General features: G+C 55.5%; 1 protein-coding gene across 4 annotated transcripts in view; it reads right to left on the bottom strand.

Annotated features, from left to right (window-relative positions):
* The window catches only part of UHRF1 (ubiquitin like with PHD and ring finger domains 1), a 32,425-nt gene extending 12,393 nt beyond the window's left edge, over nucleotides 1-20,032 (bottom strand). For 2 of the 4 annotated variants that reach the window (XM_061188856.1, XM_061188855.1), the window contains exons 1-10: nucleotides 20,002-20,032; nucleotides 19,197-19,363; nucleotides 10,236-10,511; nucleotides 9,451-9,611; nucleotides 7,121-7,336; nucleotides 2,422-2,522; nucleotides 2,143-2,329; nucleotides 1,448-1,571; nucleotides 1,247-1,354; nucleotides 861-965 (exon numbers count right to left, since the gene is read on the bottom strand). In XM_061188856.1, coding sequence (XP_061044839.1) covers nucleotides 861-965; nucleotides 1,247-1,354; nucleotides 1,448-1,571; nucleotides 2,143-2,329; nucleotides 2,422-2,522; nucleotides 7,121-7,336; nucleotides 9,451-9,611; nucleotides 10,236-10,511; nucleotides 19,197-19,349 — 1,431 coding nt within the window. In that variant the 5' untranslated portion in view covers nucleotides 19,350-19,363; nucleotides 20,002-20,032. Of the gene's footprint in view, nucleotides 1-860; nucleotides 966-1,246; nucleotides 1,355-1,447; nucleotides 1,572-2,142; nucleotides 2,330-2,421; nucleotides 2,523-7,120; nucleotides 7,337-9,450; nucleotides 9,612-10,235; nucleotides 10,512-16,503; nucleotides 16,554-16,736; nucleotides 16,816-19,196; nucleotides 19,364-20,001 lie in introns of those variants that run through there. The other 2 variants (XM_061188857.1, XM_061188859.1) reach the window with 2 other exon arrangements.
* Nucleotides 20,033-22,476: the final 2,444 nt, after the last annotated feature.

Consider the following 22,476-nt stretch of genomic DNA (forward strand, 5'->3'; position numbering starts at 1 on the left):
CTGAAAATAGGGACTTGAAGAGATTTTTGCAGATCCAGGTTCATAGCATTACTCACAGTAGCTAAAATGTGGAAACAACCCAGGCATCCACTGATGCATGACTGGATAAACAAAAATGTGGTCCGTCCACACACTGGAATATTGTTAAGCCTTAAAAAGGAAGAATGAGGGCTTCCCTGGTGGCGCAGTGGCTGAGAATCTGCCTGCCAGTGCAGGGGACACGGGTTCGAGCCCTGGTCTGGGAGGATCCCACATGCCACGGAGCGACTAGGCCCGTGAGCCACAATTACTGAGCCTGCGCATCTGGAGCTTGTGCTCCGCAACAAGAGAGGCCGCGATAGTGAGAGGCCCGCACACCGCGATGAAGAGTGGCCCCCGCTTGCCGCAACTAGAGGAAGCCCTCGTACAGAAACGAAGACCCAACACAGCCAAAAATAAATAAATAAATAAATAAATAAATAAATAAATAAATAAAAAGGAAGAATGAGATTCTGACACACGTTACACCGTGGATGGACCTTGAGGACATGATGCTCAGTGAGATAATCCAGACACAAAAGGACGAATACTGTGATTCCACTCACCGGAGGTCCCTAGAGAAATCAGATCCACAGAGACAGGAAGTAGATGGTAAGGACAGGGGCTGGGGAAGGGGATGGAGAGTCAGCGTTTCCTGGGGACAGAGTCTCAGTTTGGGAAGACGAGAAAGTTCTGGAGATGGACCGTGGGGATGGTTGTGCAACAATGTCAATGTGCTTAATGTCACTGAGCTGTGCTCTTAAAAATAATTAAGATGGTTAAGTTTTACGTTGAGTATTTGCCACAATTACATAAAAACAAAACCAGCTCCCCACACTCACCACGTCATCCTCATACCCTCCAGCCAGGACCAGGGAGTACGCCCCATCGTTGCTCCGGCCGTGGATGCCTGCCACATGAGGTCGATGGACCCCAGACTCGCTGACCTGTGAACACCACCGAGAAATAAGTGGCATCTCCTGGACCAGCCACTGCTCGACGGCCCTCCTCGCTCCCGCCTTTGGAGCCAGCGCCTGACTCTTCCACTGAAAGCATCACTCCTGTTATGAGAACCTCTGCCCCCGAGAGACCGAGTCCGAGCCACACCAGGGAAGGACCTGGCGTGAATCCCCAGCCTCTTGCCCTTGGGATAGCCCTCCCCAGTGGAGGGGCTCCTGGAAGGCCAGCGCCCGTCGGCCGAGCCCCGGGGCCCGACGTCTGCAGGTACCTGGACTCTGAACCTCCACATGGTGCCCACGGGGATGCCCGGGATGGGGCCGAAGTGGTTGGACGGCACGATGGTGCACTCCTTGGTGCGGCCCACGCACGCCATGCCCTGTCCATTCCAAAACAGAGGGGAGAGCAGCGTGAACGGCCGCGGTGGGTGGTGAGGGGTGGCAGGGGCGCACGGGGCGCGGGGGCCCCTCACCTTGCCCCAGTCCCGCTGAGAGGACGACGTGGCCGACGCCATCTTCGCCTTCTTCTTACTCTCCTTCAGCTTCTCGCCTGCCTGCACCACCTCGCTGGAGTCGATCCGGCACTCGGGGCAGTACCTGCGACCACGGGGACGTCACCCTCTGCCCGTGGCTGCACGGCCGCCTCCTTCCGGCCCCCTGCCATCCTGTGTGTCCGAGACCAGGACGGGGGGGCGGGGGGGACGGTGGCGGCAGCGGGGGCGAACTTGAATCCACGAGCGTGACATAAGAAATCGAGTTCCTCGGTCGCACGGGCCACATCTGAAGTAGCCGCGTGCGGCGAGTGGCGCCCGTGGTGGACGGCGGACCCTGACCCACTCCCGCTGGGAATGGCAGTGCCTCCCACGGCGAGGCCAAGTCCAGCCAGCACGTGGCAAACACACAGGGCAGCTCGACGGCACCTGCTCCCTGCCGTGGACTCGGTTTCCCCATCTCCACGGGGAGGGGACGGTGTAAACGACAGCCACTGCCGTTAGCAGGTCGGGGTCCTCAGACCACAGCCGAGCGTCACAACCGTCCCCTCCAGCGCCGGGGACACCCGCTCCGCTCCTGCCCGCCTTGCCTCCTCCCTGCAGTGAGCCGGGGCCCAGGCCTCGCGCCCGCCCCCCCACCGCCATCGCGGGGTCACCGGCAGCCTCCGGGCACTCACCACTCCTCCTCGGTGGGGATGTTGCTGAGCGGCGGGCACAGGCAGTACGTGTGGAAGGCCATGTCGCACTCGTCGCACAGCAGCTGCTTGTCGGGGTCCTGCTTGCCCCCGCACAGGTGGCAGGCACACATGCGGCACGGCTTCCGCTCATCGTCCTTGCAGTGCTTGCAGGAGGGCCCGCTCTTCCCTGGACACGGGAGGATGGGGTCAGCTCGGGCAGGACCCCGCCACACTGGGCGCCCTGCCCGCCCACCGCAGAGGGGCGGGATCGGAACTCACTTCTTGTCGGGTTTTCCACCATGGGGTTCCCCTCGCCAGGGCGCTCAATCTTGAAAACCTCGTCCACGAAGATGATCCGACAGTCGTTGAGAGAATCATCCCTGCGAGAGACGGGCCGTTAGGACATCCCACGGGGCCGGCCCCGCCGAAGTGCCCGAGAAGACTTCGCCACGTCAACACAGCTCTCAGAGCCTGTGAACAGCTCCGCCTCTAACTGCATCAGAGAACAGGCTTTTGCAGGGCACCGTGAACTCGATTAGCTACTCCCCTTGCAAATTCAAGTCCTACCAAATCAGGAACAAGGTGAAAACAACAGACAAACCAGAGTTTCATCACGTGATGCATTTGAGAGAATCATTTCTAACCTGCGGGTAGACAAGGCCCATTTAACAAGGCCCAACAGGCAAAAGCAATAAAGGTCTGATCAAAATACAAAAACTCCTCTAAGTTAAAACGACCCCAGGGATCATCTCACCACCTCCATCAGATCATCCCACCACCTTCATCATCGGCAACCGTCTAGGGAAAGCAAATGCGAGTCAGGTGTATAATTTCACACTGCCTGAGAACCACATTCAAAAAGTAAAAGCAGATGGAATCAATTTGAGGATGTTTTATGTAACCCAATGTATACAAAATATCATTTCAACATGTAATGAACATTAAGGAATTATTAACAAGCTAGTTTGCATTCTTTTTCAGCGCTAAATCTTTGAAATCCATTGTGCATTTTACACTCATGACGCATCTTAATGTGTCCTGGCCACATTTCAAGGGCTAGGCAGCATGTGTGGCTCGTGGCTGTGAAACTAGATGGGAAGGTCCAGATCTACCCACCAGTTCACAGGAAACACAGGGACAGAGGAACAGAGGAAATGACACCGTGAGGATGCCGGTGGGAAATCCAGACTGTGCAGAGTCTGTGGGACAAACAACCAGGCTTCCCCAACAAATAAATTAGTCCGCCTGCCAATGCAGGGGACACGGGTTTGAGCCCTGGTCCGGGAGGATCCCACATGCCGCGGAGCAACTAAGCCCGTGCGCCACAACTACTGAGCCTGCGTTCTAGAGCCCGCGAGCCACAACTACTGAGCCTGCACTCTGGAGCCCGCGAGCCACAACTACTGAGGCCCGCGTGCCTAGAGCCCATGCTCCGCAACAAGAGAGGCCACCACGGTGAGAAGCCCGTGCTCGCTGCAACCAGAGAAAAGCCCGTGCGCAGCAGTGAAGACCCAACACAGCCAAAAATAAAATAAATAAAATAAATAAACTTAAAAAAAAAAAAAAAAAGAGAGAGAGATCTGCCAACCTAACTGAAATCTTTGGACATTACTTAGATCTTAAACAAATAATGAAAAAACAGAGTGAGCTAATTGGAAGACTGAACAACGACTGGCTATATGTTAAGAAATTAGTTAATTTTTATGTTGTAATAATAGCATTAAAAGTATGTCTCTTTAAAAGAATCATTTTGAAGAAATATACTTGAAAATATTAACAGATACAATGAGTCGATGCTTGGGAGTTACTTCAATATAACGGTGGTGGTCATAATCTCAGATGAAGGAAAATTAAAAGAATTCATTGCTAGCCAACACACCTTTATAGAATAATGAAGGAAGTTCTTCAAATAGATAGGAAATTAAAAAGGAAAGCATCTTGGAGGAAAAAGAAGGAAGAAAGAATAGAAAGAGCAGAAATACGGGTCCATACAATAAATCATACTCCTTACGGGTTTTCTAAATCATAAACGACGATTGAAATAAAAACCATAACACCATCTGACGCTCAAGACAGTGACTATAAAGGAATGTAAGTGGAAGAAAGATTTCCACACTTCCCTCAAAGTGGGAAGAGAGATACCAGTATGTCACACGTTTATATGATAAAATCCAGAGAAACCACTAAGAAAACCGTATAGAGCAATACACTCCAAAAGACCATCAGTAAATCAAGATAGAGGGCTTCCCTGGTGGCGCAGTGGTTGAGAATCTGCCTGCCAATGAAGGGGACACGGGTTCGAGCCCTGGTCTGGGAAGATCCCACATGCCGCGGAGCAACTAGGCCCGTGAGCCGCAACTACCGAGCCTGAACGCCTGGAGCCTGTGCTCCGGAACAGGAGAGGCCGCGACAGTGAGAGGCCCGCGCACCGCGATGAAGAGTGGCCCCCGCTTGCCGCAACTGGAGAAAAGCCCTCGCACAGAAACGAAGACCCAACACAGCCAAAAAATAATTAATTAATTAATTAATTAAAATGTACTGATAATATGCTAAAAAAATAAATAAATAAAAAATAAATCAAGATAGAATCCTAAAAAATACTTACATAACCCACAGGAAGGACAGAAAAAGAGCAACAGGAAAAAGAAACAGAGAAAACAAATAGAAAACAAATAACAAAATGGCAGGCTCAAGCCCTAACATACTAATAATTACCTTAAATGTAAATGGTCTAAATACAATTGACCCCTGACCAACATGAATTTGAACTGCACGAATCCAGTTATAGGCGGATTTTTTTCAACAGTAAATATGGCAGTACCACACAATCCCCAGTCGGTTGAATCCTCAGATGCGGAACCACAGATACAATGGAACCGCAGAGATGGAAGGCAGACTGTAAGTTAATGCTCAGATTCTTATTAACTGCACGGGGGTCAGCATCTGTAACCCCCGAGTTGTTCAAGGGTCAATAACGTATGCCAAGTGGGACTTCCCTGGTGGTCCGGTAGTTAAGACGCCGGCTTCCACTGCAGGGGGCACGGGTTCGATCCCTGGTCAGGGAACTAGATCCCGCATGCATGCCACAACTAAGAGTCCACACACCGTAACTAAAAAGTCCGCATGCCACAACTGAAAGTTCCCGCATGCCACAACTAAGACCCAGCGCAGCCGAAATAAATAAATAAATGTTTAAAAATAAATAAATAAATGCTTATATTAGACCTACAATAATCTAAGTTACTACCTCAAAAAAAAAAAAAAAAAAAACACTAGAAAAAGAAAAGCAAAATCAACCCAAAGAAAGGAGAAGGGAGAAAATTACAAAGATGAGATCAGGGAATTCCCTGGCGGTCCGGTCCAGTCCAGTGGTTAGGACTCCACACTTGCACTGCAGAAGGCATGGGTTCGATCCCCAGTCGGGAAGCTAAGATCCCGCGTGCCACAGCCATAACTAACTAACTAACTACATAAATAAAAATATTAAAAAACAAAAAAGAGAGCAGAAATCAAAGAAATGGAAAACAAGAAAACATAAAAAAGAAACAAAACAAGAAGCAGGTTACTTTTTAACAATCACATCACTGTACCGGGGCCGAGCCCTGGGCCCTTGCCCCTCAACGCCCCCATCGGCCTCCTCCCTGGTCTCCCTGCAGCTATGCTGCCCCCTGCAGTCCATTCCCAGCTCAGCTGCCCAAGTGATGATTCCTAATCATAGGTCGAAGCCTGTGGCTCCTGTGCTTTCAGCTCTGATGGCCGCCAGCAACAGAGAATACACACCAGCTCCGCACCACTCCCGGCCATGCCCTGAATGCTTCCTTCCTCCCTCTCTCCCTCCACTCCAGCCCACTGGCCTCCTTGCAAGGCCACAAACGCACCAGGAATGGTCCTGCCCCAGGGCCTTTGCACTTGCTGTGCCTATGCTCAGGACATTGTTGCCCCGATGATCATGTCTATATACAATACATACAATGGAGTATTACTCAGCCACCAAAAAAGACGTTCATCATGAAACATGGATGAACCTTGAGAACATTATACTCGGTGAAAAAAGCCAGACACAAAAGGACAAATCCTGTGTGGTCCCACTCATAGGAGGTGCCTAGAGTCATCACATCCATAGAGACGGGAAGTAGATGGTGGGGCCGGGGGATGGGGAAGGGGGATGGGGAGTCAGTGTTTCCTGGGGACAGAGTTTCAGTTTGGGAAGATGAGAAAGTTCTGGAGATGGATTGTGGGGATGGTTGTCCAGCAATACATATGTACTTAATGCCACCAAGCTGTGCACTTAAAAATGGGTGAGATGGTAAGTTTTCTACACACACAGAGGCAAGGAAGAACAGGGCTCGGCAAACATTTTCTGCAAAGGGCCAGATGGTAAATATTTTTGGCTTTGTGGGCCACACGGTTTGTTTCACAGCTACCCAGCTGTCCTCTTGGTGTCCTCCTAACGCTGAGCAGCCACAGTGAATCAGTGAACAGATGGGCGTGGCCTGGTGCCAATAAAACTTTATTTGCCAATCAGGGGTGGGGCCGGCTCTGGCCTGCGGCCAGCAGCCCTCTGATCCCTGATGTGAAGGGCACCTCCATGTGGGTGTGTGTAGTTCGGTGTACGTTCACGCCTGTTTGTGCACAGAGTGGCCCTGGAAGGCGCCGGGAACCATCACGTCTCCAGAAAGAGGAGAACCAGGTGACCAGGGGACAGAAGAGAAGGGAGAATATTAACTGTGTGGCCTTCGGTACTTTCTGGATTTTGCCCCTTTTAGACTTTTCACCTGTTTGCCAAATTCAAAACAACAAACAAAAGAGAACAAGGACGCTTGAAATCTCTGCCTGGGGCCCAGAGACAGTTCCCTAGGCGGGGTAAGCAGGTGGGGCGTGGAGACCCAGAGAGGAGGCAGAGACCAGGCGGAGGCCGGGTGGAGGCCAGGCAGAGGCCGGGTGGAGGCCAGGCAGAGGCCGGCAGGCACTGACTCACCCGATCCTGACGTTGGCGTGCAGCTCCCGCACCGTCCGGGTCTCACGTTTCCGCAGGATCTCCGCATCGTACCAGAAGCCGCGATCCTTGGGGTTGTCAGGGTTGTAGTTGACCATGACCATCTGGCCCACCTCCAGGTCCTGCCATTTGATGATGTGTCGGGCACGAGCCCGGACGTTCCGTGAGTTCATCTGGACCACTCCGTTCTCCGGGTAGCTGGGGGAGGGGGGGAAAGCCCCACGCTCAGACCCCAGGTGCCAGGGGACCTCGCTCCCTTGACGAGAGAGAGAAGCCAGGCGGAGAGGGCCGCCTGGTGTATGGGTTTGGGTTCTGCTCATCACAGCAGCCTGGAAAGCCCCCTCCCCATGATCTCACTTGCTGGTGTCAAAAACACACAGCTATAGCGACACGTTCCAATTACAGAAGGTGTTGTGGGTTGAACTACATCCTCTAAAAACCTATGCTATGATTCCAACCCCTGGCACCTTGGAGTGGGACCTAATTTGGAAATAGGGTCGTTGCAGATGTAAGGAGTTCAGATGACGTCATAATAGAGTGGCCCTAAACCTAGTGACTGATGTCCTTACAAGAAGAGAGGATGAGACGCAGACAGAGGAGAACGACACAGGAAGAGGAGGCAGAGGCTGGAGGGATGTGGCCACAAGCCAAGGACTGCCGGTCCCACCAGAAGCTGGAAGAGGCAGGAAGGATTCTCCCCTTCAGGTTCCAGAAGGTTCACAGCCCTGTCGCCACCTTAGTTTTGGACTTCTGGCCTCCAGGACTGTGAGAGAATAAACTGTCGGAGCAATGCTAGTGGTACTTTGTTACGGCAGCCATAGGAAACTCAGATAGCAGGAAATGCAGGGAGGGAAGAACTTAACTTCTTCCACATACATGTGTTGAAAGTGATTTTTTGTAGAGGGACATACATTATTTCGTTTACGTAAATACAACATACCATAGATTAGAAAATGATAGGAAGTCATTATTCTGGATATGCAGGAATATTCCAGCAGCCTCAAAAAAGGCATAAAATAATTGAGCTAAAAGTAGCATATTCTATTAGCAACAAAGTTAAGCCTCAGCTGTGAGGGGGACAACCCCAAATCTATTGAGACTAGCTCTATAGCCTGGTACTCACTATTTTTGCTAATAAACCACCAAGTACAAGGGCTGCCCAGCTTTTCCTGTGAAGGACCAGACAGTCAATATTTTCAGCTTTGTCATCTGGAAGGTGTCTGTCGTGAACACTCAACTCGGCTGCTATTACCATGACAGCAGTCACAGACAAGGTGTAAACGAATGGGTATTGGTGTGTTTCGATAAAGCTTTATTTACAAAATCAGGCTGTGGGCCAGATTTGGCCTGAGAACTAGAGTTTGCAACCCCTGACCAAGAGGATGGGAATGTTGCAAAAACTGCGATTCACTCGTCCAATTACTCCCATAATTCTTAGAGCTAAGCTTAGGATGTGCCAGAAACCGATGTAGGCAGTAGGGACCCAGCAGAGAACCACAGAATGTGAGCTCCCTGTAGGCAGGCACGCTTGCCCTCTGTTAGGTACTGAACTGTATCCCCCAAATTCATACACTGAAGCCCTAACACCCAATGTGACTGTATTTGGAGATAGGGCCTTTAGGGGGTGTCATCAAAGTTAAATGAGCTCAAAAAGGCAGAGCCCTAATCTAAGGTGATTGGTGTCCTTATCAGAGGAGGAAAAGACACCAGAGCTCGCTCTCTCTCTCTCTTTCTGTGCACACAGAGAAAAGGCCATGTGAGGATGCAGTGAGAAGACAGCCGTCTACAAGCCAGGAAGAGAGCCCTCACTGGGAACTAACCCTGACAGCACACTGATCTTGGGACCCTCAGCCTCCAGAACCGTGAGAAAATAAACATCTGAGGTTGAAGCCGCCCAGCCTGTGGTATGCTGTTACAGCTGCCAGAGCCCACTCAGACACCCTCTGTGTTCACAGACAGGAATCCCCCATGCCTATCGCAGGGCCTGGCACACAGTGAGTGCTCCATAAGTACTGTGTATTCCGGCGAGGGAGAGAGAGGACACCTAAGACAGTTTCACACAGTGCCATGTGGTCTGAAGAAGATGGCACAGGAAACAGGGAGACTGCAACCCTGAGGGGACGACTGGGCAGGGTTCTCCGACGAGGTCCCCACGACACTGGTCCTCAGGGTGGGGGGGCCTCCGTGTGGTTCGGGAGCACGAGGGTGGGGTCTCGAATCCTGATCATCACCCCCAAGGCAGTTCCAAACTCCAGGTCCCACGTCCATGGAGCCGCCGCCGCCCCAGGCCCGCCTGCCCCGTGGATACTCACTCGTCGTATTTCACGTGATAGACGATGTCGTCCTCCGGCTTCGGGCTGGAGGTGGAGCTGCAGGGCTCGTCCTGGGCCGGCACCTTCCTCGTCACCCTGATGACCTTGGCCTCAAACCACGCGCCCATGTTCGTGTCCCTCGCGTCCACGTACTCGCCAGCCTGCGGGGGCAGAGAGCTCTCACTCGGCCCAGGGAAGGGATGCCTGACGAGCAAAACCGCCAAGAGCCTGCTTTGGTTCCTGGGCCCGGAGGCTTCTCGCTGTGGCACTGAGGACACGGGGCCTGGGTCGTTCTCCAGAGGGAGGCGGTCCCGGGCCCTGGGGGGGTCGGAGCAGCATCCCTGACCCCACCCACTCCATGCCAGGCGACCCCCAATCATGACAACCACAGATGTCCCCAGGCACCGCCCAGTGTCCCTGGGGGCAGAACCACCTCTGCCGCGTGGCCCAGGGAGGCCAGAACTGCCCATTTTTCCATAGAAGCTGGGAATCCAGATCCTTCCGTGAAATGTCATGATCTTAGGGGGAGGATGGCAGCGGATCAGGACTTTGACAGCCCCTGCGAGGACCACAGGGAAGACACCCACAGGCCCGGACACGGGATTCTACTTTAGGGGTTAGGAAGGAATCCCGGAGTACCTATGTTTCTGCCAAGGAAACTTGGGGAGATGGTCACGACAGGACGGGAGTGCCCAGCCTCGGGGATGGAGGGCTGTGGGGCGCTCCCGGGGTACAGGCGCCAACCGGGCGGAGCACACCGACCCCGGCCTCTGCGGGAGCCCCACCTTGTAGAGGCCCAGCTCCGTCTCATCCCACTCATCCTCGTCGGCCTTCCCTTCCGGCTCGGCGGCGGCCTCGCCACTGTTGGAGGACTTGTCAGACTCGCTCTGGGCCAGGCAGCAGCCGGAGTCCGTGTCGGAGAGCTCCGAGTCCCTCTCCTTGCTGCCACCGCCGGTGCCACCGCCGCTGGGGGCGGGCAGCATGAGGCTCTGCCGGACCAGCAGCTGGATGGTGTCATTCAGGCGGACGTCATAGTCAAACAGCGTGTGGCCATCCTCCATCTGCAGGGACACGGGACTAGGTCAGCAGACACGGAGAGCTCGCCATGGGTGAAGGACCGCACCAGCCCTCGCGGAGGCCCCGCCCTGGAACAGACTATCGGCCAGTGAAGCCTGCCCACTCCCCGGGGTGCCCAGTGACCCCTTCCTCAGGGTCCCCAGGCCCTCTCAAGTGAGGACGGCTGCTGCCACTCGGGGAACGTTCCCCGGGAGCACACGGCCTAACCTCGCTGTGCCGTGGCTACGCATCGGGTATCAGAGGAGGTGTTAATACTTTATGTGCTTTGGAACTTCTGTTACAGTAAACACACGTCACCTGTACCCCTGGCTCTCAATCGAGGGTGATCCTGCCCCCAGGGGACATTGGGCGATGCCTTAGGGACATTTTTGGTTGTCATGACGGGGTTGGGGGCGCTAAGGATCCCCAGGACGGCCCCCACAGAGAATGACCTGCCCTGATGTCCACAGTGCCGGGGAGGGCGAGGGGGGGAAGCTGGCCTGCATGAACCAAAGGGTGGGTGCCCCGTGACATCCATCAGGTGCCTTATAAGGCTCTAGCTCAAACCTCATCCACTCAGGCCGCCTCTCTATTAACTCCTTTGTGCTAATGAATTCCACCCACACTAGTCACTGGCTGATGGGGAGCCGGGGAGCCAGGGAGCCGGCAGGGCTCTACAATCTGCACCAGGCGTGACTCATCAGGGGTGTGAAGGAGTTTGTCTTCTGAGCTGCATCTCTAGGGCACCCCTAGGGCACAAAAGGCTTTGCACTGGGGCTTTTATTAGAAACTGCCCCAGGGCACTCCACCAACACCCAACGAGGACCCTCAGCCTCCAGAAGACCCTAAGGCAGGCTCTGCTGACCTCCGGTGATCACTCTCTGTTGAGGGGGGCCATCATGGACACTGCAGGGGGTGAAGGTTGAGCAGCATCCCTGCCCCACCCCCTAGATGCTGGGAGCAGCCCCCCCCCCCGTCGTGACAACCAACTGATGGCCTCAGACGTCACCCAGTGTCCCCAGGCAGAACAACCTGGTTCAGAAGCAGTGCCCTAAAGGAAGGAAGAAGAACACACAAAAGATCGACTTTCCCTCCTTCCCACTTTTTAACCCAAAGCTGGTGGTTCAAAGGGCTGATGGCCATTAATATGCAAACAGCACCTGGGGTCACAGGGAAGGCAAGTTCCAGGGCACTCGCTGCAGTAGTTGTTAATCCTTATTCATCGCAAACCTGAGAATCAGATGGCTGATTGACCCCTCTTCCAGAGAAAGGCACATCTGAACACACCAACACTTGCCTGCAGCTGCAGGGGCCACCAGGGTCCCTCCAAAGCCCACCCTGGACATCCGGGCCCACGCTACCTGTTCACCCAGAGCCCAGCAAGAGCCTCCAATGTGCCCAGCACTGCCCAGATGTCAGAGGGGCCAGGGAGTGAGATAGCGCCAGCCCTCCAACACGGGGCCGACCCAGGACAGCCGTGACAGCGGGGAGAGGCGACACGTGTGGTCACAGCAGCATGACGCACAGAAGCCCAAGGGTGGAGCGACCCAGGGTCCACTGACGGATGAATGGATCAACACAGTGTGGTCATCCTCCCTAAAAAGGGGTGAAGCCCTGACACTTGCTACACTGTGGATGGACCTTGAGAACACGATGCTCAGAGACAGAAGCCAGACACCAAAGGCCAAACACTGCCAGAGTCCACGGATAGGACGTCCCTAGAGGAATCAAACAGAAATTGGATTCGCGGTGGCCACGGGCTGGGGAGGGGGGTAAGGGAATGATCAACAAACGGTGCAGGACTTCCTTTGAAGGTGATGAAAATGTCCCCAAATCGACTGTGGTGATGGTTCAAGTCCCCGTGAATACACTGAAAACCAGTGAATTGCACACTTTAAATGGGTACATTGTATGGTATGCAAATTATATCCCAATAAAGTTTTTTTTTTTTTTAAAGAAGAATCTGAAAAGGCTACAGACTGTATGATGCCAACTATAAGACGTTCTGGAAAAGGCACGACTATGAAGACATTAAAAGGATCAGTGGCGGCCAGGAGGTAAAGGGAGGGAGGAAGGGAGGGAGGGAGGGAGGAAGGGAGGCAGGGAGGGAGGGATGAACAGGCGGAACACAGAGGCTTTTTAGGGCAGTGACACTATTCTGTACGACACCATAATGGTGGATTACACATCATTACACATTTGTGCAAACCCATAGAGTGTACAACACCAAGAGTGAACCCAAATGTGATCTATGGACTCTGGGTGATGTTAATACGTCAACATAGGTTTATCAGTTGTACCAAATGCACCATCTGGTGGGAGACAGGTGTGCACGGTGGGTGGGTGGGGGGAGCAGGGCAGGGGGTATACGGGCAATCTCTGTACCTTCCTCTTAATTCTGCTGTGAACCTAAAACTGCTCTAAAAATATAAAGTTTGTTAATTTCTAAAAAAAAAAAAAAAAATAGATGGAAAAAATAAAAATAGATGGAGAAAGACAAGTGTCTCCAGCACCACTACCATAAGGAAACCAGCAGAGAGTAAGCCAAACGTCATTAAGAACGATGACAGGATGCAGGCACCCGGTACCCAGTGCCTCCGCAGCTAGGGAGACACCCCTCAGCACTGCGGACGTCCAGGGCCGGTCGTTCTCTGTGGGGGGCCGTCCCATGCACCGTGGGGTGTGGAGCAACCTCCCTGGGCCCATCCACTCGATGCCAGGAGCAGCCTCCCAGTCGTGACAACCACAGACGTCCCCAGACACCGCCCAGTGTCCCCAGCGGGGCCGCACGGCCCCCGGTGAGAACCACTGAGCTAGAGGCCCTCAGGTGCGCACCGGGGGTACAGGCAGCCCAGCGCTCACCTCGCTCACGGCAGCATCGTTTGCAAGCAAGACGGTGACTCGTTCCTACCAAGGCATGTTACACAGCCGCGTGTGACAGTTAAACGCAGGAAAGTAAATGCGTCTGCCACACACGTCAAGGGAGGGGGCATGGTTTCAGAGGATGGGAAATAAACAGAAGCACCCGGACGGGGTGGGGGGGAAGCCAGGGCCGGGCTTCTGTTTTGCAAGGAGCACTGGGACGGAGGTCAAGCGGGAGATGGGGCAGCAGAGCTAAGGGGGGAAGCGGAATGCACCAGAATGACAGCGGGGGGTGTGCAGGGAGCAGCGGGGAGCAGGGGTGGTCAGGACTGGGCCAAGGGCCTGCGGCTAAAGACGGGGGGAGGAATCCTGAGGGAGCCGTGGAGGAGCTGGGTTGCACACCCACTTGTCTCCTCTCTCCCGGCATTTTCTACCCACAATGCCAGCCCCACACGTCTGTGACGGTCCTGAGAGCCGGACAGACAAGAGGCACCCACACCCACACACCCACACACACTCCCCCTCCCAGTGCAAGGGCACAGCAGACAGAGGCACAAGCAGGGTGGGCTGGGTACGGAAGGGGCCACGCGCTGGGCCAGGCTGGCCCGGGGCTCTGCCTACAGGACGGAATGCATGGGCTGGTCCGACTGCTTCCTGGGACCGCCTCTGGAACATTCCAGAAGGGCCCCGCAGTGGGCAGGAAGGCGCTTGCACAACCGCTTGCCTTGGTGAGAGGGTGTGTATCGGGTGCCCCTCTCCCCAACGCTGCTGGCCCGAAGCTGTGCACAGCCAGTCAGGAAGCGCGGGGGGAGGGCTGGCCCCAGGCAAGGGGACCAAATGTGCCGAGTCTAGGTTCCTTCTAAGACCCTAAAACTCCAACTGAGGCTACAGGCATTAATAAAAGCTGTGCAGAGTGAATGACAGGCGAGCTGTACCTGAGGTTGCAGGTTCTCACATTAAAATTAAACGTGCGGTTAAAATCCTGCATAACCAAAATTCCAGGTGAAAATCCCTTAAACTGCCTGTAGTAAAACATATACACATGGTTTGGGGCAGGTGACCCTGCTCGGCAGATTCAGGTGTAAAGGCAAAGCCGCCCAGGGCATTTAGATCACATCCCTCTCTTTTTTAATCCGGGAAGCTTCCCGGACATTGGGAATTCTGGGCACACGCATGGTGCAAAGTGAAATAAAACACAGAGACCGCTTGACAGCAGAGCTTCCTCTCCGAAGCCTGGATTCAAAGCTCACCACAGTGACACTTCCTGCTCACTTTCTGCCCCCTTGGGGCATTTTGTGGGGATACTTTTCAGGCGCTGAGTGCTGCCCAGAGGCAAAGAACACAGGCTATAAACACACCTGGGCTTGGCAAGGGGTGGTTCTCCTGTAGGCTAAGAGGCGGCCATCAGGAGCAGTGGAGGGTGTAAACCAGACCAGGCCCCCGAGGAGGGCGCGTGAGCTCCAGGCCAAGACGGACCTCCGGCCAGAGGAGGGCAGGGGCGTCTGTAACGCCCGATGGCCGGGCTGGGAGAGAAAGCAAGTGAGACACCACGCGGCCTCCCTTCCTGGGGCCATGGCCCCAGCCCACACCTTCCCATCTAGGCCTCCAGGCCCCTGCAGCAACCTGGGATTCAGGCCAGACAGACTGATGGATGGACAGAGAGGGGAGGGAAGAAAAGGCACGAAGCAGGATCCCGGCCGTGGCACAGGGGCACACTTCCCATCAGGGTCGGGGGGGAGGGGACACGACACAGAGGCACGACACTCTCTTCACGTCCCAGCCCATCCATGGATAGGTCCTGACAAGTGAACTCTGCTCTCTGACCCCGCCGGGCCACAGCCGAGGCTATGCCCTGGAGCGGCATTTCGGGGGTCTGCAAGGTCTAGGCTATCTATCGCGTGGTGACATCGTGATGTCACTGGCCATCTTCGGCCTTGTGATCCTGCATGGGTACCAGAGCCTGTGCCTAAGGGAACGTGCACTCATGTTTTCTCGAGCTGTGAACTTTTCTCAGCTTCCGATTTCTTATAGGATAAAAAACGACAAGACGTGATGAACATCCACAACACTCTTTGGGGTCCTCCATCGCTTTGGAGGGTGGAAAGGGGTCCTCAGTCCAAACAGTGTGAGTGCCCGTGCCCTGGAGAGAGACGCGGTCCAGCACCTCCCACGGCTGCCTGCTCCTGACGTACAACCTGGATCCACCACCCCAGGAGGAAGCTTGCAAGTAACTGCCACACCCTGGCCAGCGGGACAGTTCCAGCTGTCCCTGTTTTGTAAATAAAGTTCTACTACGACCTGAATCGGGACACACCCATTCATTTGCGCTCTGTCTTCAGTTCAGGACTTTCAATGGCAGAGGTGAGCGGACAGACCGCACAGCCCACGAACAGTTACCACTGGGTCCTTAACAGAAAGGGTTTGCTAATCCCTGACCTAGAGGGCATGTCTCCAGCCAGGAGCTCTGGGGGTGGGGAGGAAGGGACCCTCCCTCATGCAGCCCAGCCGGAAGGACGGGTCTCCAGGAGGGGACTGTCTTATTTGCCGCCTAACCCTGTCCTTTGGGAAAACGGGCTGACATTCAGGAAAAGCCAATCCAGCAGGGACATCTGGTGAGGCACTGTGACATGAGTGACCCTCCAAAGGCCATTCCTAGGATGCCATTTCACCTGATCTTTCAGACTGCTTTCCTTAAGTAAATTACCTACTAAATAATCAGTTCTCAACTGGGGACAATTTTGCCCCCAGGGAGCACTTGGCAACATCTGGGGACTTTGTGATCTTTATGACTGGGGGAGGGCTCCTGGCATCAAGTGGGTTAGACCAGGGAGGCTGCTCCACACCCCACAGCGCCCAGGACGGCCCCCCACGGAGATGACCTGGCTCTGATGTCAGCAGTGCCCAGGGGAAGGCCCTGCGCCAAATGATTTATTGCTCCTGTACCGTGAACCAGGCGCGGAGCTCAAACACCAGCCCCCTCCCCGCACATCCCTGCATCCATGACCTCACTGAATTCTCACCGTGCACATGCGGTGGGTCCGCAGTTAGCCCCACCTGATGGGAAAGCACAGAGACCGTCCCTGGCCAGAGACACGTGGCCAGGGCACTTGGGAAGATTAAGCGCAACCATTGTACCTGACTGCGTTAAAGGCACCGCAAACGACGGCTACTGCTATTTTTCCGGGCAGCCAAAAAAAAAAAGAGGCGCCAGATGCCTCTCGCCTTCGCCCAGGCTGGGCCAGCCGCCTGGCGTCCCTTCCCCCATTCGGCTCCCTGCATTTCCGCCAATCAAGTGACATAACCGCCAGCCTATTCAGCCAAAGCAAGCCAGCCACGAAACCCTCCCACATCCTGAAGAAAGACTCAACTCTTGTTCTGCTTTACTGGCTCCGCCGACCTCACTGCAGACCTTGGACTGAGATGCCGTTTCTTTACAAAGGAAAAACAAAAGAACGGAAAGGATCTCGAACGCTCTCTAGAACATTCCATAAAAACAGCTCTCTTGCACCCGCTGGAAATCGCACTGCTTCCTATCGTGATTAGCCCAGTCTGTTTGTAGACCTGACTTGCTTCAAGGTGCTGTTGCTGTGTGCCTTTGTTCCCCACCCTCCTGGCACTGTCCACACCTCCTGCGAGGCTGGGCCACTTCCTGGTCGCGCAACCTTGGGGAAATTGCATCACGGCTGAGGCCTGGCCTCCTTACCCGGAAGACAGAACTGGCTACGCATCGGCCCGCTGAGCGGGCTGAACACAGAGTGAGCGCAGGGAAGGGGGTGAGCGGCAGTTAGAGGTCCCGTGGGAACGTGGAACCTTCTGAGAACTTCAAAAGCTGTGCTTCGAGAAGAAAGGCAGGGTTCAGAGCTGTCTCTCAGCGCCGATATCCTGATGATTAGAGGCACAATGCTTATCATCACACTTTTTAACTCACAAAGACCTTACGAAGGCTTTCGTAAGCCTTCGTGTGGATCACCTATTACGCTCCGATGCAGGGAGATAGGGGTTTGGTTACATGGGTGTAGACATTTGTCAAAACTCCAAAAAGTCCGCTTAAGACGTGTCTCTCACTATATGCAAATTTCATCTAAAGAAACAAGAACCACAAACAAACATTGTACTCTAGTTAAGGACAGGCAATGCTGAAGGGTTTAGGGGGTGACGTGAACCAGTGCCCGGAACCTTCTCTGCAATGCATCCCCCAAAATAAGACGGATTGGTGGACGGATAGAGGCAAGGGAGACAGCTGCAGTGATAAAGCAAACGTGGGAAATGTCAGTGCTGAAAGCCACGGGTAGGTGTGTAGGTGTTCATGGCTCTTTCAACTTTTCTGCATGTCTTTGAATGTAAAGATTAAAATGCACGGTGCCCAGCCCACAGCAGGCACCCAGAAATATTCACTGCCTTGAACTTAAGAGGACTCGATCCAACCCGCCTTTGGATGATGCCACGAACTGTTTAGCCGGTGCCCGCAGGCGGTCTTCAGAAACTCGGTGGAAGGACCTTCTGCTGAACACAAAGACTGAGAGGCAAATCGAAATCAGTTTGGATGCTGCAAAAATGAGCCCCCGCTGGAGGAGAGGGGAGAGAAACAGCATCCCAGGGGAGCTCCACTCGCGGCCCTGCCTTTTCTCCACCCGCGCCACGCACGTAACCGCAGTCAAATCCCCGAGTTCGCCAGCTCGGCTTTCCCTCCCCAGGCGGGGCGCCTTAACTCAGATGCGTAAGACATTCAAGTCCTCGTATCTCGCACAGGAAGGAGGCTAAAGGTCTCAGAGGGCGCCTTGAGCCCAAGAAATTAATCATCAGGTCTCATTTCCAGGAGGCAGGCAGGATCCTCCCAGCCCCCAAAAAATCCTGGCCAGGCGGGGAGCATTTATTTTTCAATCTAGACACCAGATGGCGGCAGCACCCAGTTCAAAACGCGACAACAACAAAGTCAGAGCCCGACTGAACACTTTTAATCCCGTGCGCTGTCTACGCCGAGGTCCCTACAGGCCACCCAACTGCAGGGTGGCCCCAGCAGATGGGAACAACACTTTCTGTCAGACCGTCTCCCACTCAGGGAAATCCCACTCACAGCCTGGCCTGCCATCCCCCCTACCAAGACACCAACAAGAATGGACACCCTCAGGGGCGCCACTAGAGAAAATGTCCCCAAAGTGGGCAGCCCATAAACCAAGGGTGGCCATTTTCAATTGCTACAGGGGCTGGGGGTGGGGTAGGGGGAATCTCGAAGAAAGGAAACCTAGGAGCAGGGCCAGCTGAGCCCGCGGAAAGCACAAACCCCTGATCAGGGGCGGCCCCGCCGCCGCCAGAGAGGAGGCCCAGAAGTGGCGGAAATTCCTGATTAGCAAGCGCCATCTCCGACTCTGAATAAGCTGATCCAAATTTCTAGAAAACCCTGTGGGGGTCGGAAGCTAAATAGGTGCAGACCGTGGGCCATCAGCGTGTGTGTTTCAAAGAAAAACCTGGTCCCTTCCGTTCTAGCGTCAGAGTATTGATTCTAGGCTCTCCCTCGAAATTCATCAGCCCTCCATCGGCCACCTCCAACTTATTTTTTCTAGAAATTATTTTGAGGGGAGGGTCAAAAAAAAAAGGCGGGGGGGGTGCTGGGAGTTTAAAAGCCCCCAGACGCAACAGATTCGAGTGCCTGATGTGTCAGTCTAGGAGTCGAGAGCCTTTGTTCCTCGCTCAGACATTGGAGGTTTCTGTGGAGAAGCGGACCGGACGAGGGGGGAAGAGTGTGTGTGCGGTGCCTGGATTGAGGCAAGAACAAAGGTGCTGGGCGGGCAGGCGGGCAAGCGGGCGGGCAGCCTGCAGGGCGGGTTTACCTGCTTGCCCCGGTAGAAAAGCCTCTGCAGGCCTGGCTCCACATGGAACAGCTCCTGGATCTTCTTCCTCAGCTCTTCCACTTTAGTCAGCCTGGACAAGGAGTCCACAGTGTGGGCCACCTTCCCATCCATGGTGCGAACCTGGATCCACATGGTGCCTGCTGGTGCTAGGAGGACAAGAGACCAGGACCCCTCGGTCAGTTCTGCCGTCACCACCACCACCGGGCTGTGCCACACTCAGGTCATCCTTGCTATTATTGTCCAGACTGTGGACACCAGGCAACTCCTGGAACGCCCTCCCAGCCCCGTAATCCCCCTAGACTGCCACGGCTGGCCCAGGACCTGGCTGAGTGAATTAAGGAGTTAATGCATTAATGAGTAGCACCGGTGGAGGATTGAGGAGGGAGGGGAAATTAGCGGAGAGCAAAAAGCATCCTGGACCACTCAGTCAACCCACCCTGCCTTTCACAGAGGGAAAAAAAAAAACCACCAGAGGAAGGGGGACACAGCCAAACGGTCAGGGGCCGAGTTTGTTCATTCACCCATTCATTCATTCCCTGGATGAATACTGACGCAAGAGGAACCCAAAAGTCCGGCTCGGGTTGGAACTTTAGAAGTCCCAGGGAACTCAACTAAGTGTGACCGAATGGGAAGGAGCCCACCAGAGACCCGGGAGCTCGGGACCCCCGGTGCTCTCGGCCCCCCGCCGCCGCCCCCGCGCGCGTGCGCGACGCACCCGCCCCGCGGTGGCCATGGCAACCGTCCGCCCCGTCCCGGTCGCCCCCGCGCGCGCAGCGCTACTCACCTCGGCCCCACGGCTGTCCCGAGCTCCAGCCTGCGTTTCCCGGACCCCGACGCACGGCCCCGGAGCCCCTCTTGTTCTCCCGCCCGCCCGCGCGGGCCAAGCCGGCGAGCCCACGCCCACCCCCACCGCCAGGACCTGCCGAGGGGCCCGCGCGCCAAGTCCCGCCCCTTCACTTGAGCCGCCTCGATCATTGGCTCCGCCGCGGCCGGCCGCCCCGCCCTGCTCGCTCCCCATTGGCCCAGACGCGCCCGGGGAACTAAGGGCGCGCGAAATCGGGCTCGGGCGCGACAATTGAATCGCGGGGCACCCCGCGCGCAGGCGCGGAGCCTGACATTCCTCCCCCGCGGCTCGCCGGGCCCTCCCCCACCCAGCCGGCGCGACCCCCGCGGGGCGCCAGGGATGTTCCGCTCGCCCCTGCCCGAGCCCGGGCTGCCAGGGGCGACTCCTAAGGGCCGGCAGGGCTGGGGGCAGAGCCCGAGACCGCGTGTAGGGCAGCCCTGGCGCGGGGGACGCGTGCGCCCGTGCTGGCCGAGAGTCCCGGAAAGTTTTGCAAAGTCAAGGCGCCGGGTGCGCAGAGTCCTGCCCGCCCCCCCGCCCACCCGCGCCCTGGCCCGGGCTGGCACCTCAATCCGCCTGACCGCTCACGATCCACTCGCCTGATTGTGCGCCGGCCCTTCTGAGGATGGCAAAAGAACCGCGTGTGTGGCTGGGACCCCGCGCGGACGTGCGTGCGATCCCGAGCCCCCGGACGGCCACCACTGCCCGCTGCGCTGCCAGCTGCTCTGATTTTTTTCCCGCGAAAACTTGGCGTTTGGGAGTTGCGGGGCCACAGGAGGCCGCGCCGGGGGCGGGCGCCTGCCTGGTGATTGGCCGCCGCAGTGGCGGGAAGCGAGAAAGGGGGTGGGGGGCGCCCCCGCCTCTGTCCACCCCCCCCTCCGCCCAGCGGGCCACGGCCCCGCCCAGCCCTGCGCGCTCTGCTGGGCGCGCCCAGCGTGTAATGGGGTCGGGTGGCGGGACCTAAGTCCCCCCCACCATGGGTGCCCTTCAGGAGCCCTAGGGATCCCCCCGGGGGCAGAGGCCCCCAGCGTAGAGACCCCCGACCTCCTAAGTCCGTTGCTTCAGCCCCTCTCCCCAGGCATGCACTGACCAGTAGGGCAGGAAGGCGGGAATCAATGTCTAAATTATGCCGGAGAATTTGGGGGGATCCCCCCCCCAGGAGACCGCCTGCACCCGATGACGGGCCTCATCGCCCCAGCCTGATTTCCTAGCGTCAGGGCTCGCCAGCGCTCCCCACCCTACCCACCCGCAGGGCTTGTTTGCTGGTTTTTCCCGCCTCGTTTTCCCGCCTTCTCCGGGCTGTCCAGGCGGGCAGAGCTGCCCTCCCCCCTCCGCCCTGCCTGCTCTGCTCTGGCCAGTCTTGGCGGGCATACAGTGACCCATGCTGGACACCTACAAAGTGCCTGAACAGGGTGCTCAGAGCTGGGAGCGCAAGAGTGGGCAAGGTCGACCCTGTTGGTGGTCTCCCGGGACGTTACATTCTTATCTGGGGAGACCAGCAAGAAATGAATAAATAAAGCAAATCATTTCAGATACCGCACATGCAATGAAGACAGGACAAGAGCTGGAGAGTGACCGGCGGCCGTATGGGGGGTGGGGAGAGAGGGTACTCTGGTTAAGGTGGAGAGGTGGGCCTCTCTGAGCACATGACATTTGAGCTGAGATCTGAGATGAGAAACCAAGGACAGATGGGTCAAGGCGGGAAGAGCAAACTCAGAGGCCGGAAAAGGCTTAGCGATGGACGGAGAGCAGGGCAGACACAGCAAAGGGGAGGGCAGGCGGGAGCTGAGGAGGTCAGAGCGGTGTCTATAAGACCTCGCAGGCCACCAGGAGGACTTTGGTCTTTCTCCTGAGAGCAGTGGGTAGCATGGGAGGGCTGTGAGCAGAAAAGCGATGAGCTCCAATTTATGTTTTTACAAGGTTTCTCTCGCCACATGTAGAGTTCCTTCTGTCTTGGCGCTGGTACTTCTGCTTTTGTTTCCCCTGGCGGTAGACAGATTAATGGCCCCCCAAAGATGTCCACATCTTAATCCCTGGAGCCTGTGAATATAGAACCTTCCATGGCAAAAGGGACTTTGCAGAGGGGATTAAATTAAAGATCGTCAGATGGGGAGATTAACCTAGATTATCTGGGCTGGCCCAATGTCATCACAAGGGTCCTAATAAATGACAAAGAAGGGCGGGAGGGTCGAGTCAGAGACATAACGATGGAAAGAGAGGATGGAGTGATGAAACCAAAAGGCAAGGAATGTGAGAAGCCTCTAGAAGCTGGAAAAGGCAAGGGACAGATTCCCTCCTAGAACCCTAGAACGTAATCCTGCCAACACCTTGATTTTAGCTCCATTTCAGACTTCTGACCTCCAGAACTGTAAGAGAATTAATTTGTGTTGTTTTAAAGCACGGAATTTGTGAACATTT

The sequence above is a fragment of the Eubalaena glacialis genome, chromosome 4 (genome assembly GCF_028564815.1).
Source record: "Eubalaena glacialis isolate mEubGla1 chromosome 4, mEubGla1.1.hap2.+ XY, whole genome shotgun sequence".
Lineage (NCBI taxonomy): Eukaryota > Metazoa > Chordata > Mammalia > Artiodactyla > Balaenidae > Eubalaena > Eubalaena glacialis.